At 33.1% G+C, this 26493-nt stretch overlaps 2 protein-coding genes across 2 annotated transcripts in view; both read left to right on the top strand.

The window, feature by feature from the left end:
• LOC146993004 (uncharacterized) overlaps window positions 1-18185 on the top strand; it is a 210551-nt gene extending 192366 nt beyond the window's left edge. The window contains exon 4 of the mRNA XM_085810132.1: window positions 17972-18185. Within this exon, the coding sequence (XP_085666258.1) occupies window positions 17972-18001 (30 nt within the window). The 3' untranslated portion in view covers window positions 18002-18185. The remainder of the gene's footprint in view (window positions 1-17971) is intronic.
• Window positions 1-26493, top strand: part of RhoGEF3 (Rho guanine nucleotide exchange factor 3) — a 200522-nt gene that overhangs the window by 33457 nt on the left and 140572 nt on the right. The gene's annotated exons all lie outside the window — the stretch shown is intronic.

Raw genomic sequence — 26493 nt, 5'->3', positions numbered from 1 at the left:
TAAATGAATGCGTTCTTTGAATGCGTAATAAATAATGAATGCGTAATAAATTATCTTTGTTGTTGCGAAGCTAAGTTTCTCTAGATTGGCAACAAATCCACTAGTCTCCTGTTTCAAATGTAAACATCAATGGCCGCCATTAAAAAAAGGCTTTTTGCGGTTTTGCAGCTGAGGTTGGTGGTTCGGTAAAACCATCGAAACTAGTCCTGTGAAAATTTTGAAAATATAACGCTGATTTTTACTTTTTACTTGATGATTTGTTGTTTGACTTCTGAATTAGTAACTTTAAAATTGTTGATAATTCTAAAAATATTGCATACATATTTACTTAAGGCATAAAAACCTTAACCGGAAGATAAAAACAACATAATACAATCATTTTTAAAGCAAACAATGTACAATTTACAAACATATAAGAGTAAAGAAACTGAGATCACTGAGCCGGGTAACAGAGTGGATATATATTGCGGCCGATTGCAACCAAAATACGAGGTGCACATCTACATGTTATAGCAGTCCTATATACAAAATTTCAACGTTCTGAGGCTACTCGTTTTTGAGTTATGCGAGATACGTACATACGTTCATACAGACGCTACGAAAAATTCTCTTCAGAATTAATTTTAAAGCAGTTTTATAATTTTTTTGAAGGAAACGAGTATTTTATTCTGTCCTTACGTACAGATATCGCGCAAAAACATCGTTAAATTGCATTCGATAGCGATCAAAATGGATATCTTCGTTGAAATGTGCTGCCTGAAACTTTTCGCGATTACAATACTTCCTTTTTACTTCGTACAAGGAAGTAAAAAAGTAACGCGCAGAAGAATAATTAGCATGCAGAATAATTAGCGTGCAGAAGTACTTTACCACACTTATCACACTTTACCACACTTAAATCTTACCGACGTATTGTTAAATAATTCTGATATGCCCTTAAATTTATTTATGATCAGCAATACTGTGACTTAAACATTCACTGGATACTAGCAAATCAAAAGTCAGCTTTAGCTAATAGTTGGTACAACGTAATCAGTTTCAATACAATTGTCTTAATGTGATATGAATGCTTTATGCTTTTAATTTATTGCCTTTCTTTGGAAGACAAATTGATCCTGATCGACTTCTGTTCTGTGTCTTCGTGAAAAACTCAAATGATAATTTTTATCGAATCGAAATCAAAGATCATGTCGGTAAATTGTGATACAATGACATCACCTTGCTGTAGTTCCTCAACAAGAGACAAAAATGTAAAGCTACTAGGCAAACTAGCAAAATTGTCATCAGAACTGATTCAGCTGCCAATTCCTGAACTCTGTCTCTATGTGCTTAAGCAAGACAAGAGAGAAAACCAGAGATCAGCAGTTGAATTTGTGGGGGTTTTCGCCGCATTCAGGAGAAACTTTAAGAGCATTTTATCAAGGTTCTCTAGAAATTTGCAGCGCAAACTAATTAGTTATTTAGTCAGTCTGCGCATGATAAATACTGTGGTTAGCTGTTGAGTATAGTAATTAACATAGCAGAGAGAACGTATATATTTCCTCTGTGTCTGTGTATCTATACATATATATATATACTTATTACAATAGTGGCTGCACGTATAAATACAAGAAATATGGGCCCACTACACAGGTATGTATCTGATTTTAATTTATAGTTAAATAAGCAATGAATTTCAGTTGTAAATGCTGATTTTCATCATTTTTTACGTCGGGATTTTCGGGAAGTTTTTTTAAATTATGTAATACCTAAAGTAAACATTTCTTAATAGGATGCGAGCTGCGCTAAAATAGGAAACAAATACCATCTAAAAACAGCCACCATTAATGAGATAATAACGAAGTAAATGCCTCTGGTGACCTCGGCACGGTATTTGTCAAAAGTGGGCGAGAGAATTTGTTATGAATTTTAAGTCAACTTTCTTGCTTATCCGGTATATAGCTCAGGAGAAGGAATCTGGAACAAATGAAATGTTTGTCAGAGATCTCTTGCATGATAATACTTGAAATACAATATGTTCAGAATATTAACTTCTTATATCATTTCTATTTTAAGAGAAAACTTTCCAAGTGATTACAAGATTGCAAAGTAGTGTTTATATATAGTCTCTTTCAAAAAATTGTGTTTTATGCGTTTAATGACTTGTGTACTAAATTCTTCATTTCTGTGGCTGAAAAATATTTATATGCTTTGCAAAAGCGCAGAAATGCTATATACACCTTGCTATGAAAAAATATATTACAATTTTTTCGTGTACGAAATTCTGCAATTATTTCTGCGAATTTAAAGTATTTTTTGAGACTTTGCAAGTATCATTTTTCCAGGAGTACCGAATAAATCCGCGAATTCAAGATTTTTTTACGTATTATTTTTTAACTTCAAATAAATAAAATAAATTTTCATATTTAGAAATAAATTAAAATTTTTTAAATTAAAATTTTTTAACTTCAAATAAATAAAATAAATTTTCATATTTAGAAATAAATAAATTTTAATTTTTTAATAAAAAAATTAATTTTCATAATTAGGAACTTTATGCTACCTTTTATTACAATTTATGCGAAAAATATGTTGTAATTTATTGAAAATCAAAACCACAAATTTTAACCTTTAAATTTTCGAGCTGTCAGTTTAGCTCATTTCCTGAAATTACATGAAGTCGCCCTCCGTTGTATCTATGAACACCGACAAAAAATCTCGATGCAGAACAATCCATTTTTCTAAAATAAAATGTGAGCCTATTAAGAAAATCTACCCATATGCAACGTATTGTATCAAAAACATCTCCGACTTAAATGGTAACTTTGATCTCATGTACCACCAATTTGATTACATTTTTAGAATATGACGTGTGCCTTCGTGAAATGATTGGAAAACACGTCTACCTGGTAATCGGGAGGTCCAAAGCTCGAATCCCGGCGAGAGGGCTTCTCTGATTTTTCTTGTTTCCTGCTCCGACAAAATCTAATGACTGTAGAGCCGTAATACAGGATAGAGTATACTATGCAAAGAACTATACCAGTATTAAAATCGTACGCAAATGATATATCCTGAGTTTAATCAGTCATCTTCAAAAGAAGGAAACGCTCTGCAAAGAGTCTAGATCAGGGATGGGCAAACGTTTTCGATCGCGGGCCAAAATTCGAAAAAAAAAAAAAAAAAAGTTTGGCGAGCCAAGATAAATTTTTCAAAAATTTTAAAAACAATAGACAAGTATTATAATTTAAATGTGTTAATGAGATGAATGAAATTGCGATTTCATTTATAGAACTTCCTTATATTGAGGTTCGAAGTGAGATGTACTAATTCTAAGGAACGAAATTAAATGCTCATCTGTCAGTCTACTTCTGAAATAATTCTTTCTAAGGTTCATAGTTAAGAGCACTTGCTCACATATATAAGATGAAGCAAAAAGCACTCATTTTCTGGGCGTGAGGTATTAAATTTGGGAAATTTACTTTCGATAATGATTTGTAAAACTCTAACTTTGGCATATTTGGAAACAACTGCTTGAGATGATTGTTAGATTGCAACTTAATTAATTCAAGCTGTAAATCTGACCCGACTGCTTCACAATTTACGTTGAGAGGCATGGTAAAAATATCCAATTCTGTTTGAATGGCACTGAAATCTGAGTTCGAACTCAAAATGCAGTTTGTTTCAAGTCATCTTCATAATTCATAAGCTTCTCTTCATTTACTTAGGGTACTGAATTTAACCTTGGGAAATGCGATTAGTTGTTCTTGACTAGCTGCCCTCCAAACAAATTAAGTTTTAATTTAAAAGTTTTGAGATGGGCCGAGATATCGTCGATAAATTGATTTTTCACTTGAATCTTGACAATCAAGTTGCTCATATGACAAAGAAGATCTGTGAAAATGCAAAGTTCGAAAGCCATTCTGTATCTTAACACATTGTGCACTCTGCACAGCACTTGTTTCACATGGATGTACGACACAATGACGTCTTTCAGCTGTCAAACTCGCTCAAGAACATATCCTGCACTAAGCCACCTTACTTTCGCGTAATACAGTACACCAGAGTATTCAGATTGCGCGGACTGAAGAAAATCTCGAAATTGCCTGTGAGTAAGCCCACGAGATCGAATAGTATTTACAAGCTTCACGATTGCATCAAGCACGGGTTTCATATTCAATGCAGATTTACACAGAGCATCTTGACACAATGTAAAAAAACATCTTGTATCCGTGATAGTTTTGATTAAAGAATCCAAGAAATCCAGATTTTTTTCCTGTCATATTTGGTTCTCCATCGGTCGTAATATTACATATATTTGTTATAGGCACTTTAAAAGCTAAAAGCCCTTCCTGAAATTCACAAAAAAATTCACTTTACCGATTGAAAGCTGTCTGTGCTTGCTATTTCTGTCGATTTATGTTTTTTAGAACAAAAATAGTAAAAAGGTCATCAGTCCTTCGGAAAAAAGGAAGGAAAAAATAATACTTAAACAGAGTAAAAAAGGAGTTGGTTATGTAATATATAAATACATATTTCTTTTAATTTGCCTCAATCCGTCAAATTAAAAATTGTATCCGCGGGCCGGATAGAACCTTCCGGCGGGCCGTAGTTGGCCCATCCCTGGTCTAGATCAAAAGAAACATTCTCCCCCCCTTTTTTTTTTCAGATGCTGAAACGCCTCTTTTAACTCGATAACAGAATTATCAAGTTGCTAAGACCTGCTGTTTCTTTTGAATATAGCTTTATTAGTAATCTAAAATTATTATTCACGTAATGTTTTTAGTGCCTATATTCTTTCATTAACCTATGTAACCTAACTGTGGTATTTTCTTACTGAATTCTTTTTCTGGTGGCGGAATGGTATGGTTGCATGTGTGTTATCATGGTTTCTCGTATGTGTAATGCAAGTGTTGGCGAATTTTCATTGAAATAGTCCATAAAAGAATCTTTCCAAAAACAAATTCCCACAATGCTTTGCCGCAAGAAAACAACAAATCGAATGCATTGATAATTACATTTGTTTTGTGAAAATACGAAAATAGAGGGTGTCAGTTAACTTGTATTATTAAACTAAGTTTTATCAGTTACTATAGAGTCTACCATGCAATGGACACATCAAATGCAAACATACTGATCGTGATCCAAAATTCTTTGTAGCAGAATTTATAGATTTTGGCGGAGAAGAGCTGTCCCCTTTTCACTAACAGGGAAAAACGATTTTGGATGTTTTTTTCAATGAATTAAGCCTCTTTTGTCCTTGAAAAATACTTGGAAAGGCTAACAGTGGTTGCAGACGCCTAAAACCTTTTTCTTTTCCGTTACAAATGTGTCCAATAAAAAGTGGAAAAGAAAGGGGGAAAAGCCCTTTTCGTTTTTGTTGCCATAGCAGCCATAACATTGTCATATTTTTTTTATTTTTGTGGAGGTATGAAAGTCGGAAACTGAATCGAAATAATTTTGCCGATTTACATTTCTAAGGAAACAATATTTCTGCAGCTATAACTCGGAAAAATGGTTTTCGACAGAATTCGCAGAAATTTAACACATTAAACTGAAAGCAAAGTTTATTTTTGTGTTGCGTAGGAGGAAAATATATTTTAGGGAATCCGTTTTTATTGCCAAAGTACTTTTATTTTGAATTCCTCGGGCTGCTTTTATATATTAAACGATTAAAAATAATAAAAAAACTGTCGATAATTTAAATTCCCCAAAAGAGAAAATTTCTTATACTAGACTGTAGTAAATGTTCTTATTAGCTTTTTAAGGTTGGATGATCTATCGTTTATTGCAGAGCATATGAGGACTGTTGCCTAAAGCGAGAAATGCCTGTGTTGATCGATCATTAGGAACTAAATTTGAGACATATTTTGATGTTCTTAGGCTGCATTCACTTAACTATTAGGTTTCTAAGAATTAAAGCATTTTATGCCGGGCTACATATTTTTGTCGCTTTCCATTCAAGCTGTTTGTATCAAAAACGAAATACATTTTGTCGTACGGTAGATGAACTAAAATTACTACGTTTGCTAGATGCAAAAAATACAAGAAAACTATTTTGCTCAAGCGATCCAGTTTAAAAATAGTGCACAGGCATGTCTTGAATAATTAAGCCTTTTCTTTATGAAACAAGTGCAAAAATCTCCATGTGGCATTAATTTATGAAGGAATAATATCATAGCAAATCTCTTTCTCTCTCACACAGACACCCTTAGTGTATAACACTGCCATCTTGAATAACTCTTTTTAAAACGCGAGATTTTATTTTCTGTGTTTTGAATTTATAGAGTTGAATTTCGAAGCTACCAAGCCTATCGTAGCTGTTTAGTTTAAAACTGTTTCAAGTGTTCAGATTGTGGTTATTTTTTTATACTTTATAATTAAAATTTTGTTTTAATATTTTGAATTTTTTAATGGTAAAATCTTCTTTGAAATGTTAAACTACAATCTAAAGTTTACAAATTTCAATTGTTCTACTTTAATTTCGAGGTTCTTCTTTCCCTGGCGGTATGTTAATGATCAGAGTAGCTATCAGCCTAAACAAGGAATTTCACTCTAGACCGAAAATTGTGAATTTACAGTTTTAGAGCGCGCAAATACACACAGATAGGTCAGTAAAAAAGTTACAGTCCACTGTAAATCATTAATGGTAATGAAATTTGGTAGATAGAAGTTGCAGTCCACTGTAAATCAAAAAACTAAATGATATTTGGTAGACAGAAGCTTTGGTCCATTGTAGTGTCATTCAATATATGATCCACTTCTTTTACTGCATTGCAGCAGTCTTTATTTCCTTTGATTGCGTTTTGCTTTTAGAAATAAAATGAATCAGCCAGATTTCATTACACCTGATTATTCCATGAAAGCATTCTGCACAATATTATACACGTTTTTCCTGATTTGCATCATCTCCATCTTGTCAAGAGCTGTGGAACTCAGCGAGTACAAATTTTTTTGTATCCCGGTCGCTGGATTAGTGTGGTACAGATTTTATTATATCTTCATGCTCCATGATCTATCTTCTTGTGATGCATTTGTCATTTTGAATAAGTTTCTCAATGACTGATGCGCTTTTATAGGTTGTGGCGGGTCATGGACTTCCTGAAAGTGGTCCTGGGCTTGGGTGCTGCATTCACCACCCTGAAATCTCTGAAGCCATTAATACACACATTACTTCGATTCATTGCGATGCCCCCTTATACTGGCAACAGTTTGCTGTAAATCGTTGCTGCTGAGTTATCCCCGGAGAGAAATCAAATCACTGCACGTTGTCATAGCAAAGTCTTATGTTGATCAACCATGGTGGCTTACTTGCAACAACAAGAAATAAAAATGAAATGTAGAATGCGTGGTAACGGGCAAATGCTTCTACCTAGAGAATTTCATTTATCTAGTGCTTACCATTACACAGTGACTACAGTGAATTTTGCGTTACTTTTTTGAGCCGATTTACACGATTATTCTACTGCGAATTTAAATTCAGCAGAAAGGATGCAATTTGTTTTATAATTTAGGAAAAACATTTTTGTCTTAAGAACGGCTCTTGTGCTCTTTTCAAAACGTAGGATTTTGATTGTCTGTCTGCTGACATTAAACTAGAGAATATTGTTGTGTGACTCTCTTTTGATGTAAAATTCTGTTTCTTTATTCATTACAATAATTGTTTCTTTTGTACAGTATATTCCCTTCCCCTTCTGTCGAGCTTCCTGTTCTATTCCATCGGCTTTCGCATCATTTTGCTTGGTGACTCTAACTGAGCGTGTTACTCCATGTTCCCACTGTCAATGTTTTCTTCATTTCTTTAGAAGCCATTTCCACAGTTTAATCACAGATCATACCATTACTTTATAAATACAGTGCATATGAGAATTTTGGTGACTGAATTCATAAAAAGTCAAAATCAGAAGGAACTACTTTCGTCATTGTTTAGCTTTTTACGTATAGTTCTTTGATGCTAAACGTCTCTAATCACGTTCATAAGAGAATCTGGACTGCTCTGTAGAAGTCAACTTTAGGAACACTTTTGCATCGTTACTGTTTCTATATCTCCCTTTAATTCACTGTTTCGGAAGTATTCTCAAGATCATCCTTTATGCTTAGGCTTCATTTTAGACTTTAGAAAATAGTGCACAGATGCCAAATCTATTAAAGATTCTGATTAAAAACTAATACATTTTTCTTTGCTATAAGCTGCTTAGTACTCGTATTGTGCGAAAAAAAACTCTTGCTTCTAACTCTTCAGTCATTGAAATCAAAGAATGTCCCAATCAATGTCTTAAGTTGACGATATTTTAATGGACCGTAAGATGCATTAGATTCTGACTTACTAATTAAAAGCAGTCTGTAATTGTCATTTTTCAAATCGTTTTTTACGCTGTATCTCCTTAACTGTTTAAAAGCTGGGAAAAAATTGTATGGACATTTCGTTCTTTGTGTCAGTTATTATTGGTAATTGAGAGAAAGTGCCTTCTAAACTGCACGCTTCGCCTTCCTTTCAAAATAATTTAAATAGCTATACGTATGCATGTGTTCGCATACAACGTTGCAACAGATGTAAAATCGGAAGATAGTTGAACTCAGATTTTTAGTATTTTCTACAGATTTTTAACGTTCTATTCATTTTATATTAGATTAATTTCACAGTCTGCTGTGTTGCTGAGAAATAATAATCCTCTAGCTTGCTTCTTCTGTAAACCAGATTTCCAAGGTGACCTGGCTTGAAGGCGATTGAACTGACTTAGTGGGCCGGTTCGCCCCCTACACTGCGGGCTTCTGTTATCTGCTGCTGTCCAATGCATGGGCGTTCGCGACATTAGTAATTACCAATTGTTTTACTTTGCATTTTATTATCACCGTTAGATCTTTTGCAACTACGCATTTTGAGAGAGAAGCCCTGAGGCGATTTTCGGTTTCCATTTGGTATATCTTAAACACGAATTAATTCTGCACAGTAAACATTTTTGGTGTTTCTATTTCTTAAGATGTATTAAATACTAGTGCTCTTTTTTGCAGTTAAAATTACCGATTTCTGTTTTTACTGCTTACTGAAAAGATATTTTAATATAGGAATTAAAAAATTCCTTTATTGCTGTTAAGAGTCGCTCTGAATCTATTAAAATAATTGGAAAAAAAAAAAGAGTTAAAATTCCTTTTATGTGCTATCAAAAGTATTATATGCTCTTATTAGAGGATAAATACCTCTCTTGTATTGCCGAGTGAGTGGATGAGACCACTGAATATTGGCCCTTCACCCGGAGTGTAGTTTCCGACGAATGGTCTGATGTCATGGAATTTTCTTTGTTTTCCTAGTGTTTAATGTGTATACGAGCGAGTTTCCGTTAGAAGCCCAGTGCACATAGGTATCCTTTCTAAGGTAGACACCCCTCTCATAATTTGTCATAATCAACGAACCAGATCGTAAACTATAAAATATTCTCTTTCTACTGCTATTCTGAGTTTTTTAAATTATTCAGTACTTTATATAGTTGTTGTTTAGTAATCAGTGGATTTTTACCGTGCAGGATTTCTGTCATTTGGCTGTCACTGTGTGGAAGATTAAGATTGCTAATAGACCATTGCTAGAATTTGACACTAAAACTTCTACTATGTTGTAGTAGCTACTTCGTTGGCACATTGAGTAAACAAACTGAAACATAATGATTATGAGCTCATAAAAATGTGAATTAAAGATAAATGTATGTTACTTTCACGGATGTTCTTTGTTTTACATATCTTCAAAATTAAATTTTTTACGCATTGAAGATAAGGTGATGAAAGGTTCTGAACCTGTAAAACTCGAGACTTTGCAGAAATAAAGATTTAGGCTCTAAGTAAACAAGTGTAGTTTTTCTGGTTTGAGGAAATTTGCATTTCCTCTGCTTTTGGATCAAGTTTATACATATCAACAAATTTTCTCTAAAATGCAAGCTACTTTCGGTCCACTAAGAAATTATTTGACGCCTGTGCATTGATTCGAAAGACTATATGAAGCTTAAGGTGACTAAATTCAAACCTCGTTCTCTGAACACTTAACTATGGAGACGCGAAACGTTAGGAAGTAAAAGTCATTAATTTATTTATAACGCAGGGTCTTGTTAATCATTTTTAAATTTACTGAGTTGTCCATTTATAATAAAGGATTGCTCATCTAGAAATTTTATAAATGTGTTGCATGTTTAAATTATTTAGTTTCTTTTCTCTTTACATTGTTGCGCTTTTGATAACATTGGACCTTATAGTAAAATTGCAGAACTCAACTTTTGCAAAGCATAATTTTTATATCAGTTCCTGTTTATGTTAAAATACTAATAATGAGCAAAGAATACAGTAGTTGTTTAGTTTGTTCGAAGAATGATAATACCCAGTCGAGTTAATATATTTCAATGGTTTTTTTATAATAACAATTTGGTGGGCTTGGGCTGCATGCTGAGTGATCTGGCAACATTACTTTGGCACAATATTACTGTAAGCTTGCTCCCCCCCCCATTAACTAATTCTTGGTGAAGTCATACATATATAACCTTTTCTGCAACTAGATGCAAATAAGAAACCTTCACGGGATCACATCCCGTGAACATCCTCCGTATTAGGCTGGAGGGCTGGTTAATGTCCATAGAAAAACCTCAAAAGAGGGTTTAAGAACATTCGCTAGCTACGCCATGAGGGCCTCAGTCCCGCAAAGCAGATTTTTAAAAAAACTCTTTCAACCCCCAAGACTGAACTGGGCCACCGTGTGCTCGCCAAACCTCGGGTCTCGAAAACCACTAGAGGGGCAGCAAACTATAGACACCGTGTTAATGGCCATCGCAATAGCCTATTCGGATGGCCTAAGCCACGACCGTCTGAGACAGCACAGGCCGTAAGAATGGCCGGAAGAATTTCTGGCCGTAGGAACTGTATCTGTGTTGTTGTAAAGACAGAGACGCTACTTTCACAGAAAATACTAAGCCAGTGTGCGCAGCTCGTGGAGGGGGAGGTAATTCATGGTGAAATTAATTTTTCTTATTCTTGCGCTCCAGTTATTCCTGGTCTTATATTTTATAGTTTCCTGAGTGCGTACTCAACTTTAATTTGTAGCAATGCTGTCGCTGTTGCGCTTTAACTTGTATAACAAATTTATACAATGAATTTAAAATAAAAAATTATATGTGCTGTAAAATTATTATTATGCTCCAGACCGAAAACTTTTTTTTTTTTTTTCATGGTGTGATGCTCGAAAGATGTGTTTTTATTAATAGAGGTTCTCCTTCGTCCTGTTTTGAGATGATTGTTTGTTTTTACTAAATGCAAAATGTATGACAATATGTTGTTAAGAGAGGCAGTTGCCATGTACTGGCGAAAACGCATTCTATGGTTGAGTAAATAGTGTTGGAGGCCATTTCGTGCCGTGCTTTTCATACTATATGACATGTGATCTTCAAAATGCTAAGTGTTTCTGTTACTAGTTTTGAAACACTAGGAGTCGTAACATTTATTCAACAGAGTGTCTCCAACCTTGTTAGCTAATTTTTCTTTTACGTTTTCACTCAACTGTCCACTGAGGCAGCAGAATATTGTCGACGATTACGGTGGAACAAACATGTCCGCGACTTAGATTTGCTTAAAATTAAGATTTGTCTTTAGGGAAAAAGGTTCGTAAAGGGGGGGGGAAGAAAAATGTTCTTCTCCCTCCCCGATAGAGTTTGTAATTTTTTAATTCGGAAGCTATTAAAAAGTGAGTTGTTGTTAAGTGTGTAATTTTCTCTTGGTTACATCGACATCATTAGTGTATGTATCATTTTATATTTGTTATAAAGCTTTGTTGCAAAAATAGTAACTGCGGGATGTATTCCGAATATTTAACGTTTTTACCGCTGGAAATAATTCAGTGCTTTATACGCTACACTGAAAAAAAAGAAAAGAAAAGGGGAAAAAAAAAAAAAAAAAAAACCTGAAAAAATAATCTTCGCACCAGAGCAATTTTAAGGCTTAATTTTGTGCCTTCTCTCAGTTTACGCAAATGAGCGGTAAATTATGGCCTAAAAATGTTCTGTGTTAAAAATTAATTATATTATCTTTGGCGTACATTTTTTTTTTTTTTTTTTTTTCAAGAAATATTGAGAAAAGTGAATTAAGCGCATGATAGAAAATTTGAGAACTGTGGACGAACTATTGTTTAATTAGAACGTTTTTATAGTGATTAATCATAAGATTATCTGTTAATTAAATAATTGACCTAGCAGTTGTTCTAATTAACAATGAGAAAAATGTTTAATTAGAACAATTGCTAAGGCATTTGTTCAGCTGGAACATTTTTCATAGCCCAGAGAAATTCGACTGACAAACTGTTGCCATACTATTGAACGGTTTCGTTCTGTAAGGATTTGTAAAGCAAAATATTGGAGAGTCAATTTGAACCGTTTTATTCTGAGAAAACATATGAAAGGGAAAATGGAGCATGGATTGCATATCTTCGGGAATCGAGGAAAAATGTTTCAGAAGTGCCCGCATAAATCTGATAACCTTATTACTTAAATTTTTATAACTATTTTGAAGCAGGGTTTTTTGATTAAGTGATATTACTTTGCATACGTATTTTTGTTTTATTACATGTCCAAAAATGTTCGCCCCTTCCCCCTTCACGGCAAAAGTGCTTTCTCCCTACGATGAAAGCCCCTTACAAACTGCGAACAATGTTTTATGCATCACTTACTACTTTCGTGCACAGTTGTTGTTTGGCTTGTTACATTAAATTCACTTGCTTACTAGCCGCTTCTCTTTCTCACCTGTGACCTATTTTTCGGTAGTGAGGAAAAGTCCACTGGCGCCATCTAGTGACGGCCAAGTGAAATCTTGCGATTTCCCGCAACGTTAAAGTGGAAAATATTACAATAGTAAACTTAAAATTGCTGTCTGTATGTACTTTGATTTGATGATCATTGTGAAAAATAAGCGCAAATAAGCAGGCGATGAAGCCTGCTTATTTGTTCTTTGAATCTCTTTTTTTTTTTTTACTTCCTTGGTGATTTTATTAGACTGGTAATAATGGAGTTTAATTTTACAAAAATTATCTGTGGATGTACTGAGCAATAATTATTATGACTAGCATTCCATTTCTTAAATTGCTGCTGCATTTTATTTCAGAATTTCTACTCAATATGTGTTTTCCTAATTACATTAAAAATGACAGCAATTGTTATTCAGTTGCTCTAATTAACATTAATATTAATTGATATTTAATTTCGGCAGTGAACATTTCATATAGACTTGCTGATAATTACTGAAAAATGCGACTGGTACTAGATTTCATCCATTCGATCTTCTATAATTTCTTCAAAATTCATGATTTATTTTAAAATGAGTTATTTTCGTTTCTTGTATTTTTTATTTTGCTTTGATGAAATCTATTTTCGTACGTGATTCCTTTTTCTGATTTTCTTCAAAAGGGGGGGGGGACCACCATTGGTAGACCTGTGAAATTCTGGGAGTTCGAGTCGTGTTCAAATCCCGGCGAACTGGATGGCCGTTGTCATGTCACACATGCGGTTTTCCGCATGTGTAACATAAATATGAGCCAGATACTCTTAGAAAGTTCCTCTTCAAAGCTATCCCTCCCTTTTATCAGATAAAACCGTAGTGTGTTTTACCGTAATTTAATAAATAAATCTTTAAACAGAAATCATTGAAACTTAAGCGTGGCATATTTTGTATAATACTTAACACTGGGGGTTCTCAACTAGAGGGGAATCTCCTAGTGTAAGTGGGGAATGCGGTCAGCCTTTTATTTACCTATTAAGTTTCTTTTAGTTTATATATACATCTAAAAGGAAACTAATTTTGTTGAAGTTTTGGTATTATCAACATTATCTATACTTTTTCTTGTTTAATTTATAATTAAAATCTAAATTTATATGTATTTTTGTAGTTCGGGAATCGAGGGGGGGGAAATGTTGAAAAAGATGCATGGGCAAAAAAAAAGTTGAGAAGCACTGACTTCATACTTTTGTATTAAAACTCAGCATACTCATTCACAATGCGCAATGCAAATGGTGGCACCAATTTACTTTTATAGGTAATGGAGGACTTTTTCTGGTGTTTCGATCCTGTGCTTCTCTTACATGGGAAAAAACACCAAGCAAGCCGTTAGTTTTACCACGAACAGTCGAACATAAGACACTATTCATTGATTTTATCAGCTCGGCCACTTGTGAGCGAAATCCATGGTTGTTTCAAGCGATTATAAAACAGAAAATGTCATGAAAATTTTGAATTTTTCGACTTTCTTCATCACAGTTATTAAATCGCTGTTTTCTTTCTGTTAAATTTTAAATATTCAAATATCGACAAATTTTGCATTTAATGTTTTAAAAAAAAAAGTCTCCAGCAGACGCGAGGTCAATACAGACAACTCAAGCACAATCTCTCTTTTCAGAGGAAGGGGGGGGGAATCGCTAATGTTTCTAAGATTTTGTATAATTTTTAATCATCATTCTTTCTCTTGATGCATTTTTAATTTTTTTCTACAAAGCAAAATAGAGATTATTCGTGCTTTTGAAATTTCTGCAGATGTGCATATCCGTGAAAAGTACTTCGTAAACGGAACACATAAATCAAATAGTTTATTAGCAATCAAATAGCATTCTATTTTTATTCGTGTATCAGTGTGTGTATTTTGGGGGCAGGTAGGAGAGGAGAAAGAAAAGAAAAAAGGAAACTGCTGTTTTATACGATACATATTGGTTTATCACAATAATTATTCATAGTAGTCTTTTACATTTATTGCTTATTTCTTACTTATTTGTATGATGTAATTTGTTAATAAAGTGTATTTTTTGGTAAACGGGAAGTGCCTTTGATAACTTTATTCCTTTTACCGTGATCCCGTTTAGTTTGGTAATAATAAACTCATTTAAGTGTTTAGCTGTACTCTTATTCGACTTGTGAAGCTCCTTATTTGTAAATGCATCGTGTTTTAATTCAGTTCGTCATTGTTCATGTAAATGAAGATTCTTTATGTTTTGATATTCGCCGCATGAGTGTCCCTCTATAAATCCTGCCATTTCTAACGTGAATAGGATATCCGTGTTGGTACATACCGATATGATTGCGAAAAGTCTGATGGCTTCTTCGAAATAATAAGGAAACCATAAAAGTATTCAGGGGAAATCAATTCTTATTACTGGAATAATAGCAGGTATTCATATATTTGAGCGCAATGTAACCAGGTTATTCGTTCGCTGTTTAATATTACAACATTTCGGCAACCCATCTTTTCAAAGAGAAACAAATGAGTAATTACTGTATTTGGCGTTATGGAAGAAAATGTGTCAGTGTATTTCCTGTATGGCTGTTATTCAAATCACCATTTTCACAAATTTGACTTTTTGAGAAAATTGATGATGTTCCAAATCTGGGGTTTGGAGTAAACTTGAGGAAGTATACATCCACAAGAACGATAAGTGTATTTATCTGAAGCTTACACTCAGTGATCCGGAAGTCTTAATGTTATGAAATACTCTTTACCTAATTTTTGAAAATGTCCAGATTTTAATTCAAAATTCGTACAATTTTAAAAAGGTACAATTTTAAAAATGTGAAGCTTGACCAATTATATCTTTAAATATAATGTTTTTTTTAGTTCAGAGAGACTTTGTCCCTGAGGGACTATTGTTTTCGTTTTGCAATTTTGCGTCGAATCATTCTGAATGCCCGTTTCACTTTTCAAACTGTTGCCACCAAATATTATCGCCCTGTATTATATTTGAAGAAATTAAATAATGAAAAATCTGCATAAATGTATGTATGTTTCTCGCATTGTGATAACACAACGGTACCTAAAGCCATCCAATTTTGAATGACGTAATCTTACTACGAATCTGAAATTTGGGCATCTGAAAGCCCAAATTTTAAATTTGGAATTTGTTTTATTATCGATTTCATATTTTGTAAAACTTTAACGAATTTTTGATTAACTAAGTCAAGTATTTCAAAGCGAGCAATGGCAACGTTGTACAGAAAAAACATTTTTATCTCCAGCGCGTGAGACTGTGTATCGGAAATTCTAAAGATATGCTCGTTTTAAAATTATTTTGCGATATTGCTCTTGAACTGAACTTTTTTTGGCGTAATTTTAAATCTGAATTCCTTCAATTTTTTTTTCTTTTCCCCCCTTTCTTTTTTGTGTCATTTATCGATTACGTTATTCCTAGAAATAAAAGTCCTCCCGCTTAGTCCTCATAACAACGGTAGATCTTGAATGGCTTCGCGGCAGTTATTTCCTACTTTATGCAATAGTTTGGTTTCTCTGTAATTCGAGTAAGGTTAAGCACAGTATCAGCTATGACAAGTGGCTGTTATCTACGTTTCCTTACTCATATATGCCCTTATTCCTTTATATTTGCTGGTACAAATCCTCAATTGGTCCTTTATATTTGCTGGTCTCCTTTTTTGAAAAAAGGCCTATAAAACTTGATTGGTCAAAAACTAGCAATTGATACTGACAAATTCTGCCTGAAATAGCGTATAAAAAAATAAATAAAACGAATCTGTGGTTTAAATAGTTTAGGAAGTTTTCAACCCTTTAATTTATGAATGTTTACACGATTATAGAAAGATTTGCTTAGCGTAGTAATAACACTAAATGTTAAGACACAATAACACGCCGAATAAATACTAATTCAGAAGTCAAACAACAAAAATCAGCGTTATATCTACAAAATTTTCACAGGACTAGTTTCGATGGTTTTACCCAACCACCATCTTCAGCTTCAAAACCGCAAATGAACAAGATAGGAAATAATGATTAGATAAGTTAAAAAAGCCTGGACAAGAATAAGCAAGTGGCGCCATCTGTTGGTGAAACCAGAACTAAAACATAATTTTTTTAAAGGCCGAAGGCAAATTTGGATTGGAATTAGGATCGTTAACTAGAACAGAAAGATTTTTATGAATGTGAAATGCCTCTAGAAAATCCAGTTCTCCAATGGAAGATGTTTTTTGTATAATTTTGGCAGCAGAAAAACTGAAAGTGTTTTTTTCGGACCAACAATGTTGAGCAACAGAAGACTTCTGTGTTTCCTTTTTTCTAACATATGCCTCATGTTCCTTGACGCGAAATTTTAAGGCTCTCTTAGTTTGGCCAATGTAAATTAAACCACACTGGCAAGGAATCCTATAAATACCCCAGGAATTCATATCCGGAATGGGGTCCTTGAGTATGGAACTCGGAATTTTATTGATGGTAGAATAAACAACCCGAAAGTTAAATTTCTGCAAAATATGTGCAACTTTATAGCTAATTGATGGAAAGAAGGGAATGACAACAGAATTTTTATAATCTCCTAAAACAAGAGTGTGCCTTTTAGTGTGTTGAGATGAGAATTTTTTAACTGCTTGATTAATAATGTTGGGTGGAAAGCCCCTGTCAATAGCTATTGCTTTTAAATACTTTAGTTCTTCATCAAGGGCTAGTTTGGAGGAGCAAACTTGAAGAGCACGGAAAACACTAAATGTGTGGCATACTTGTGGTAATAACACTAAATATGTGGCACAATTTCCGGCCCGGTTAAAAAAAAATCTCCATAGATTGATTAGCCTAATTATCCTGCCTCTGTTTCATTGCCATTTTAAAGAATTATGATCTGCCGTATTTCAAGGGTGTGGTAAGCTTTGCAACTGGAATGAATGTGAATCTCAGTCATCAAACCAGGCTCTCTAAGAGAGGTAGGCCTCTTTTGCTGAACTTTTTTTTTTTTTTTTTTTTTTTTTTTTTTAAGAGAAGAGAAGTTACAAGCGCTTCAGAATAGTATAGAAGTATCATTGTTATTACAGTGATTTTCTGAGTAGGTAGGATTTTTTTTTCTGCCATATATATATATATATATATTTCTATTACTTTGCATGCAGATTTTCATTAAAGATGCAATGGAGGCTGCTGCAACAAATTTGTTTATAAAAGCAATCAAAATGTCCCGTCTGTTTTTGTTTTCTCCATTTATAAATGTTCTTTCTTTAACAGATTTTGGGTGTAATATTGCAAGCGTTTTGATGGTAATGCAGTCCATCGAATCACGTGTTTATCAACGAGAAGCCAATGTACGCAGGAGAAATAAATTTGTAAACTTCATCTTGGGAGAAAATATATACTTTTGCTGTACTGATTTACAGAGATTCACCTTTGTAATACGTGCGTAGAAATGTAAATTCCGGTTTTTTTAAATAAATTTTTACCATCTTCATACGAGTAATTTTATTTGCCATTGTGAATAAAAGAAAATAATAAAAAAAACTTAGATTTATTTTATAGTCTTGCAATGAAACTAGATTTTTAAACGTTTCCTTTATTTAAATATTTGTTGCTTTCTCATTTTAATCATTTTGCATTTAAAATAGATCTTTTATGTGACTTTTTCCTTGCATCGGACTTGCCGCTCATATGTTTCCATAGCATGGGAGAGGCAATTGTGGTATGATTTTGTGAACAGTACAGCCAACTGTAATTCTTTCTCGCAAATGGAGTGTAATGTCTATCTACGTTACCAAATTATTATTCTTCGTTAGTCGTTAATGGCTTAAGGCAAAGAAAGCAACTTGAAGGCTACCTGCTTATGGGGAGGGATGCCTTCATGGGGACTTTCTAAGGGATACTGGCTCGTTATACAATATTTACGTTACAGATGGAGAAAAACACGAAAACCTACCATGCAGCCAGCCTATTCGCCGGGATTCGGTCCCAGGTCGAACTACCAGTGTTCACTGGCGGTACTACTAAACGCCGTGAATAAAACAATACTCTCTCTATTATTATTTTTGTTCCCTTTATTGTTGAAGCGAGAAGTATTTTTTATTTCTTTCGTATTATTATCTGTTACATGAGCACTTTTTTTTTTTTTTTTTTTTTTTAAATCTGAAAATATTGTAAACTTAAAATTAGCCACCCTCCAATTAATTATTTTTATCGTGTGTAAAATAGTTCTTTTACGGAATATTACTGAGAAGTGGTGTTTTTTTTTTTTTTTTTTTAATTTAACATTAGCTTAATTTACTTTCAGTGTTGCTGAAATATTCGACTAATTAATGAAATCGTAAGACGGCCGAAAACTGGTATTATTCCGGAAGCAATCTAGATGCATTATCTTTTCTTGATCTTCGCTATGTACGAGTATATAGAACCTAATTCAGTGCCGTCCTTAGCAGCTGTATCGGCCCCTAGGCAAACCATTGTGCGAGGGCCCCAAATACGATAACCACTCACAGAAATAAAATGTAGATGGATTAGCACGGGGCAAGTCGGCATTAGTACGCACTCATATGAACGTAGACATCATTCATATCGACAAATCCCTACATAGATGCCGACTATAGTCCGACGTTAGAAATAAGTGCAAGGCCTCATGAGTCAAAGTAAAGTTGTTTTATTAAAAAGCTATGCTGTGGGAAAGATTGTGGTTCGTCACAGAAAGACATCCTTTTTTTAATCAGTTGTAAAGCGGACTGCGCAGTTATTTCTCAGAAATTTTGCGTTAAAGACGTGCATTATTTAAAATAAAAAATTTTCTGGTAAAAAAAACATACTTTATGAAAAATTAAGAGTATAACTTAACGAGAAAATTGCCTTTAAGAAATGAGGGCGTTTTATGTAATGTAAATAGTATACGAGGGACACGCATAATAATCAGTAACTATCACATCCTACTTTAGAATCATCGATACAGAATAGCGTTGTAATAAAATGTTGTAAAATCATTGTCTGGTTATAACGGAGCACTGGTAGAGTAGTACGTATACTGGATGATCCCAAAGTCCCGCACGTCAAACTTTCGAAAATTGTGGAAATTTCAAAATGCAATTAATTAAAGGCAAGCTTTTCAATGGGTGATATTCGTATGCTTTCACAGGTAATATATCACTTGAAGTTTCACTTGCAAGTTTGTGGTGTTAGCTTTAATACCGTCTTGCTTGGCTAAGTTGACGGAGGTGAGTTTTTCACCGGCAGAACGAATTTTTATGAAGTAGTACTTCGCAAGGGATAAAGGTGCCATCTTTCATACGCTCCTTATTTGTGAGTGCAACTGGGTGTCATCCACTGAAACAATTTGCCACTGATATCCATTATGAAATTTCTGCACACTTTTGGGAAGTTTGATGCGTGTGACTTTTTGATCTCCCTGTATATACACAACATCGAAAAATATGTAACGTTATCCGTAATAAAATTTTCAAAGTATTCCTGTAGATTCTCATTTTCCGATTAATCTGTAACTAATATTCGAGTAAAATCTTTCAAAATTAGTAATTTCGTCGTTGATTTTCTTAGACGAGAAACAAACTGAATTTTTCGCTTTATTTGGCACATTATGGAATATAACAGTGGGATAAGTCTATAAAAAGGTGGTAGCTTGTGCCGCATTCAGTTCTTCCCGATAAAAAGGCTGAATGGGGGATGTTTTCGTGATTTTACTTGTATTACCTGAGCATTTTCTTCACGAAAGCATATTTTCCCTTTGGCAGGTAGCACTGGCTTTGTCTATCAGACTAAGTGACTGGATTAAAACAAAGCACATGCTGTGTTAGGATGAGACCGGTTCCGTAAAATGACTTCCGCAAAATACATTTCTATTCATATCTTCGTATGATTTTATTAATTAAAGTAACTTGATCCTAAGAACTTTGGAAATAGAATTAACTGGGATGTTAGTTATGGTTCAAGTTCTCAAGATAACTGAACGCTTACGACTATCCTTTTGAGGAAAAATAAAAGTAATTTCAGATGCTTTATATAGATTTTCTTGGTCCACCAGCGGCCGAGTGGTTAAAGCCATTGAACACTGGTAGTTCCGTCTAGGGTTCGAGTCCCGTTGAACGGGCTGGTTGCGTGGGTGTTTTCGTGGTTTTCCCCCATGTGTAACATGGATACAAGATAATTTCTCTTAAAAAGTCCTCCACGAAAGCATCCCTCCCTTTCCTTGTAGTGCCAAATAGCGGAGCACGTAATAAATATAGATATTCTTTTACTGAGATACGCTTGTAGAAAATCGCATGCTTAATTTTAAACGTTGTTGTATAATGCCCTTTTAACGAACTGCCTTCATGAATTCGTTTTCTTAAATTAATTAAGTTCCCCAAAAAACTTTAATTTGTATTTAAATTTCCTTCGCTTCGGTTTGTAAGTGTATTTTCATACGTGCCTTTCTGAGGATATGCTAAGTTTTATTTTAACCTTTTTTCATTTCATATTTTATTTTTATATTGCTCTTTTAATTCAAAATTTTTCCAAAGGAGATTTACGTAAATTCTTTCAGTTAAGAAGCAAGTTTCAAATCTTAATCCAGGTCATATTTATTATGTGCACTTTTTTTTTTTTTTTTCAATCCTGTGTTAGCTCTGTGTGTTGGGGGGGGGGGCTTGGATCGAATAATCTTTTATATTTCGTCTACCGTCCTACTTAGTTATCACCACACGCATGAGCGTCCTTGAAAAGCTCTTCGTATCTCATCTCTCTATTTCCCTGCAAAGAATTCTTATTGTCGAGAGTCAAATACTTTCTGTTGATACGATGATGGATATGCTATTGTTTGAGTATTGGGATGTCATTTCAATGGCCATTTATTCTGTAGTCTAGAGAGACTTCAATCAAAGACTAGAAATTTTCTGTTTAGAGAAACAACTTTCGACAACAAACAACACAGAAACGACTTTCAAATTTTTCAAACATGTTTAATTCTAATTCTGTTTCTTTACAATGTCGTTTTCACATTCCACAGAAAACGTGATTTAGTAGTAATTTCGAAACAAGAATCTGGTTAATTATTCCTATGCGATTTTAATACCTATGTAAAATCCCACTGGAAATTTGCCATTAAACTTGAATTTCATATTGAAAATTCTGACAAATTGTGAGATTTTGTCTGTGATCGTGGAAAAATACGCTCTATTTGAATTGTCTAAATCGTGGAATTCATTTTTTACTCTCTTAACTCCTGTGTTTCGTTAGCAAGTATTAGATTTTTGAAAAACATTTCGAAATTAAGATCATTGTTTCTTTAGCTTACGTATGGATTTTTATTTCTATCTTATGACCTTGTGAATTTTTATTTGATTTTAATCCGTCCATGGCATTTGTATTTCAGTTGTTATCTATCCTAAAAATCTTGTCGTAATTATTGCCATTATAGATAGCAGTAATAATTGTCTTACTCAACAGAGCTGCAGTCTTTCTGTAAAATGTATTTCAGAATTAGTTGAGTGGATAATATTGTCACAAAGGCATCCTTTCCCATTGGCAGAGAGCTGTTGTGTTTTTGCCGTAATCAAGTACTCCAATCCGTTCATTCAGTTAGCATTGGTCCAGTTGTAGCATTGGATGTTGTACGATAAGGTCGATTGTGGACTTCTGTTACGGCAACGCTGTACTGTATAAGTCGTAAAATTGTAGTTCTGTTAGATCGGAAAATCAAATGAGAAGTACGTATGCTGTGGATTTAAAATATTGATTACTTGTATCCTCAAATTTTGACAACTCTTTTAATGGCTTAAAATGTACAAGATTCCACATAAATTATGCCTTTTGCGCGTTTTATCCGGATCCACTAAATTCTTAAAAAAATAAATAAATAAATAAATAAATACTTTTTATGTTCTAAAATTTAAAAATTTTTTATTCGTGTTATAAATTTTGTCGTAGATGTTTAGGTAATACGTTTCTTAAAATTTGTCTATATTGAATTTCTGATAAGGATAGTCTGATTAAGATTAATTTAAATCTTATTGTGCATTAAAAACCCGGAGGAGGCGCGTGAAAAGTTTTCGTAGATAGGCCATGCTAGTTTACCCCCACCACCACCACCACCACCACGAGTGTAATTCTTAGGACTTGGAAAATGTCTGTGCCCTTTTAGGGGATCCGTTTTATTTATTTTTTCCCTTGTGTTTTTTTCGTCAGTTATCTGGTCTACCAACTTTTATCTCGTTTGATACTGCATTTCTGTCTTCTGCGAATCTCTTGCCATGTTTAATGTAGCTTATTAGACATGTCACATACTTGATAAAGAAATTTTGATGAGAATGTTATATAGTTCATGAATATCATTTGTTGGGACAGGAGTGAATAAAATGTCGTAAAGTAATCCTATATATAATAAACTATTTATGGTTTCTTAAAAGATATCAAGAAATGAAACTTTTTATATGTAAATAATTTAATAATTGACTTAGCATTTGTTAGTAAATAAATAAATGTAGATTCATACTTTCCTGATTATTTAAGGGCAGGAGAGGGGATGGTTCGTTTTCTTGCACGAGTACAGTGGAATGCATACCGCTTATTTTTCTTTCTAAACTAGGTAAAATTAAGCCAATTAATTAACATGTTTTTATTTTATTTTTGGCATTAATTTAAATAACATAAAAGGGGATAAAGATCAGCGTCATGATTTTTTTTTCATTTAATTTGCGTGGAATTTACATGATGCTGATTGACTTGCGGTGGTCAGAAAATCTAACTTATTTAGAAGAAAAGCAATAATGCTTTTCCATTTATTTCCATAAGTTAGTTCTAGTTTAGTGGGAACGATAATAGTTAAGTATGTTTTATATTATCAGTTTTAGTTGAAGAAAAATAATATATTTCTACTGAACGCAAAAACTGTCCGTATTTATCAAATATTCAGATAGGTTACGGTCTTAATTAATCTATATATTTAGAGTTCTGCTGTGTAGCAAATTATTCTTGTATTATTCGACAACGAGGGGTGGAGGAGAATAATATGTATCTCAATTACTCACGCTTCAGTATCTCCGAGCAAAGTAATAAAATAATCGTTATTTTAATTAATAATAAATAAATAACTGCAGTCACTTCCATTACTTAAAAGCTATCGTTTAAAAGCATGTTTTTTTGTATCAACTTTAATTAGCAGATTTGTGATCGCATTTCGATGGTTAAATGAGTACACGTGTTTGAAGAAATAGGCTTGTAAAATTTTATTTGAATTTTTTATAGAACTTTATAATAAATTTCTTTTATCGTTCTCTAAAAATATTTTTTTAATTGCTAAAATATCCGAATATATATATATATATATATATATATATATATATTCGGATATTTTGCTTTAAAAAAGTTTTAATTTTTAAAAATATTTACATTGATATCAGTTTTGTGCGGCCCATTGTTTACACCGGCGTTTCTCAAGCTTTTTCCAAGTGGGGACCACTTTCATAAGTTAGTATGTTCTAGGAATTCCTTCGCTCTTGTCCCCTTCAAAAGCATTTTTTTTAAGTGTATTATTTATATTTTTAAAATGTAAATACTAATATTTTTTAGTGTGCTACTTATATTTTTAAGTGTGTTACTTATATTTTTAAACTACAGTTAATTAAAATTATTTTCATACCGGTAGTAAGTTATTAAATTAATAGAAAAAATTTATATTTATTTTTAATAGTTCGAGGTTATTAAAGTTTGGATAAAATCTTTATGAATTATAAATTAAACAGATGTTTGTGCTCACGTTAATGAGATGGATAAGCCCGCCAATTCTTGCATAACTGTGCTATATTTGGATACATGCTAGTAAAAAGCACCATACATTACTTCAAATTCATCCTTGTTGCTAACACTAGTCCGGAGATAGGGTAACCGATATTAAAATGTCGGCCTTGGAGAAAAAATGATGGACGATTGCCATGTGTAATTTTCAAACTCTCGAGATTTTCAACTGTAGTGTAGAAGATGCAGTTAATTTGAATTTAATTAATTTTTTTTGTCTGTGTAATTGTTTTGATTATTTAGGGGAACCATAAAAGCAGGCTTTGAGGGATCACTGTTTGAGACACGCTGGTTTATCCCTTTTTGTACGAATTTAGTTTTGCTTCTCTTTTGCTGCGTATGAATATCATATTTGAATTTGATTTTAGTTTTAACTTAATGTTAAATTATTACCACAGCGCAGCTTTCAGCATGTGATTTAACTTCCGATGTATTAGAACTTGCTGTTTATTATATAATTTAAAATTTTATTTATTTTAATTTACATATATGTGTATGTATTATTTTATGTATTTGCCTCCGTTCATGTGACAGGATTCCGCTTTTTTTATTATTATTTTTTATTTTTATTTTATACATGCTGATTCGCAATTTGTGGTTTGTGCTATTTTGTGCACATTGACGCAACTAAAATCTATCAATTTTGCATTTCTTTCACCTCAGAAAACTGCATTGTATTAATACTTCCCCACCTCCACGGCTGAGAAATTATTTTATAGCTTTGTAAAAATTATCGATTATCGAAACTAAGTTTTATTCTTTAAACCAGCGGTTGTGTGTAAGCTGATTTTTCTGTTTTTGGCGTGAATGTGATTAATATTATTCTATCTTAACTTCAACATAATCTCGAGTTAATCAGATTTGTGCCACGAGATGGCAGCACGATTTTTAGCTTTGTTGACAATATATCTTTTTGTGGCTTCCATTATTTGGCGAAACTCGCCTTCTGTGGTGCAATTAATGAAATGTCTGTAAAGTTTCCTGATTCAAACTACATCACATACTCATCTTGTTTTTCCTTTTTATTCATTGCTTGATTTTGACGTTTGAAACAAGCACCATTCATGTACGTACAGTTTTTCGTTATTCATCAAATCTCAAAATTCTCTTAGATTCTTATTAAAATGAGGTATTCTGTTACGTATAATTTAAATTTTAAAAGAAGACTTTATGTATATTTTATATAGAAAGATTACATGATCTCTTTGTATGCTGTACTGAAATCATATAATCCCCGCCATCTGCAAATACTGATTGATTGAAGTAATATACTATATGACCTAAAAAATATTCTACATAGTTTCCTTTCAATGTTAATGTCTTCGAGTACGAATTATTGTAATTAGGTTCTGTATTCGTACATTCTGCATACATATGGGTTCATAGCATTAACATAGTTTTCAATTTAATAAGAAAAAAAAAAAAGCATGTTTTTGGACTCTTTGAATAAAATATATTTTTAGACATTTGGAAAGCAGTATCAATGAATTTCTTAATCGGTTGTGGAAATGTTGCTATAAATCTGCCTTTAAATTTTTTTCTTTAGGAAGTCATTAATAAAGGAAGCTCATATTATTTTTCTCATCGTAGTGCGCATGCTTAATGTTTTAGACGTCATGCATATATTCATAATTTAACGAAGTAATCGGAATATATGGCTCTTTATAAAAATCATTTTGAACGCATGTCGTTTCCTTTTCGAATTTAATCCCAGATTCAATTTAAACTTATTTTACGCATAATAATCCAAACTGAATATTTTCTATTGCTTCTGCTTATTTCTGTTGCAACGAATTTGTATTTGTTGAAACTATAATAAGCAATATTTTAATATTTCGTTGCTAAATTATTTTCTAATTTAAAAATTGCTTTATATATCTGCGGATGTACTGCTCTCGTAAGCGAGATGAAATGAAAAATGGCGCCAATAAACAATTTGGCGACATATCCATATCTAGGCAGCAGCCCTAAAACGAAAATTAGCTCAAACA

Source organism: Stegodyphus dumicola, chromosome X2 (assembly GCF_044657685.1).
Source record: "Stegodyphus dumicola isolate Sdum_Otavi_A_Nest chromosome X2, ASM4465768v1".
Classification (NCBI taxonomy): Eukaryota; Metazoa; Arthropoda; class Arachnida; order Araneae; family Eresidae; genus Stegodyphus; species Stegodyphus dumicola.
The sequence above is the reverse complement of the archived record's forward strand: the minus strand, read 5'-3'. Positions and strand labels throughout refer to the sequence as shown.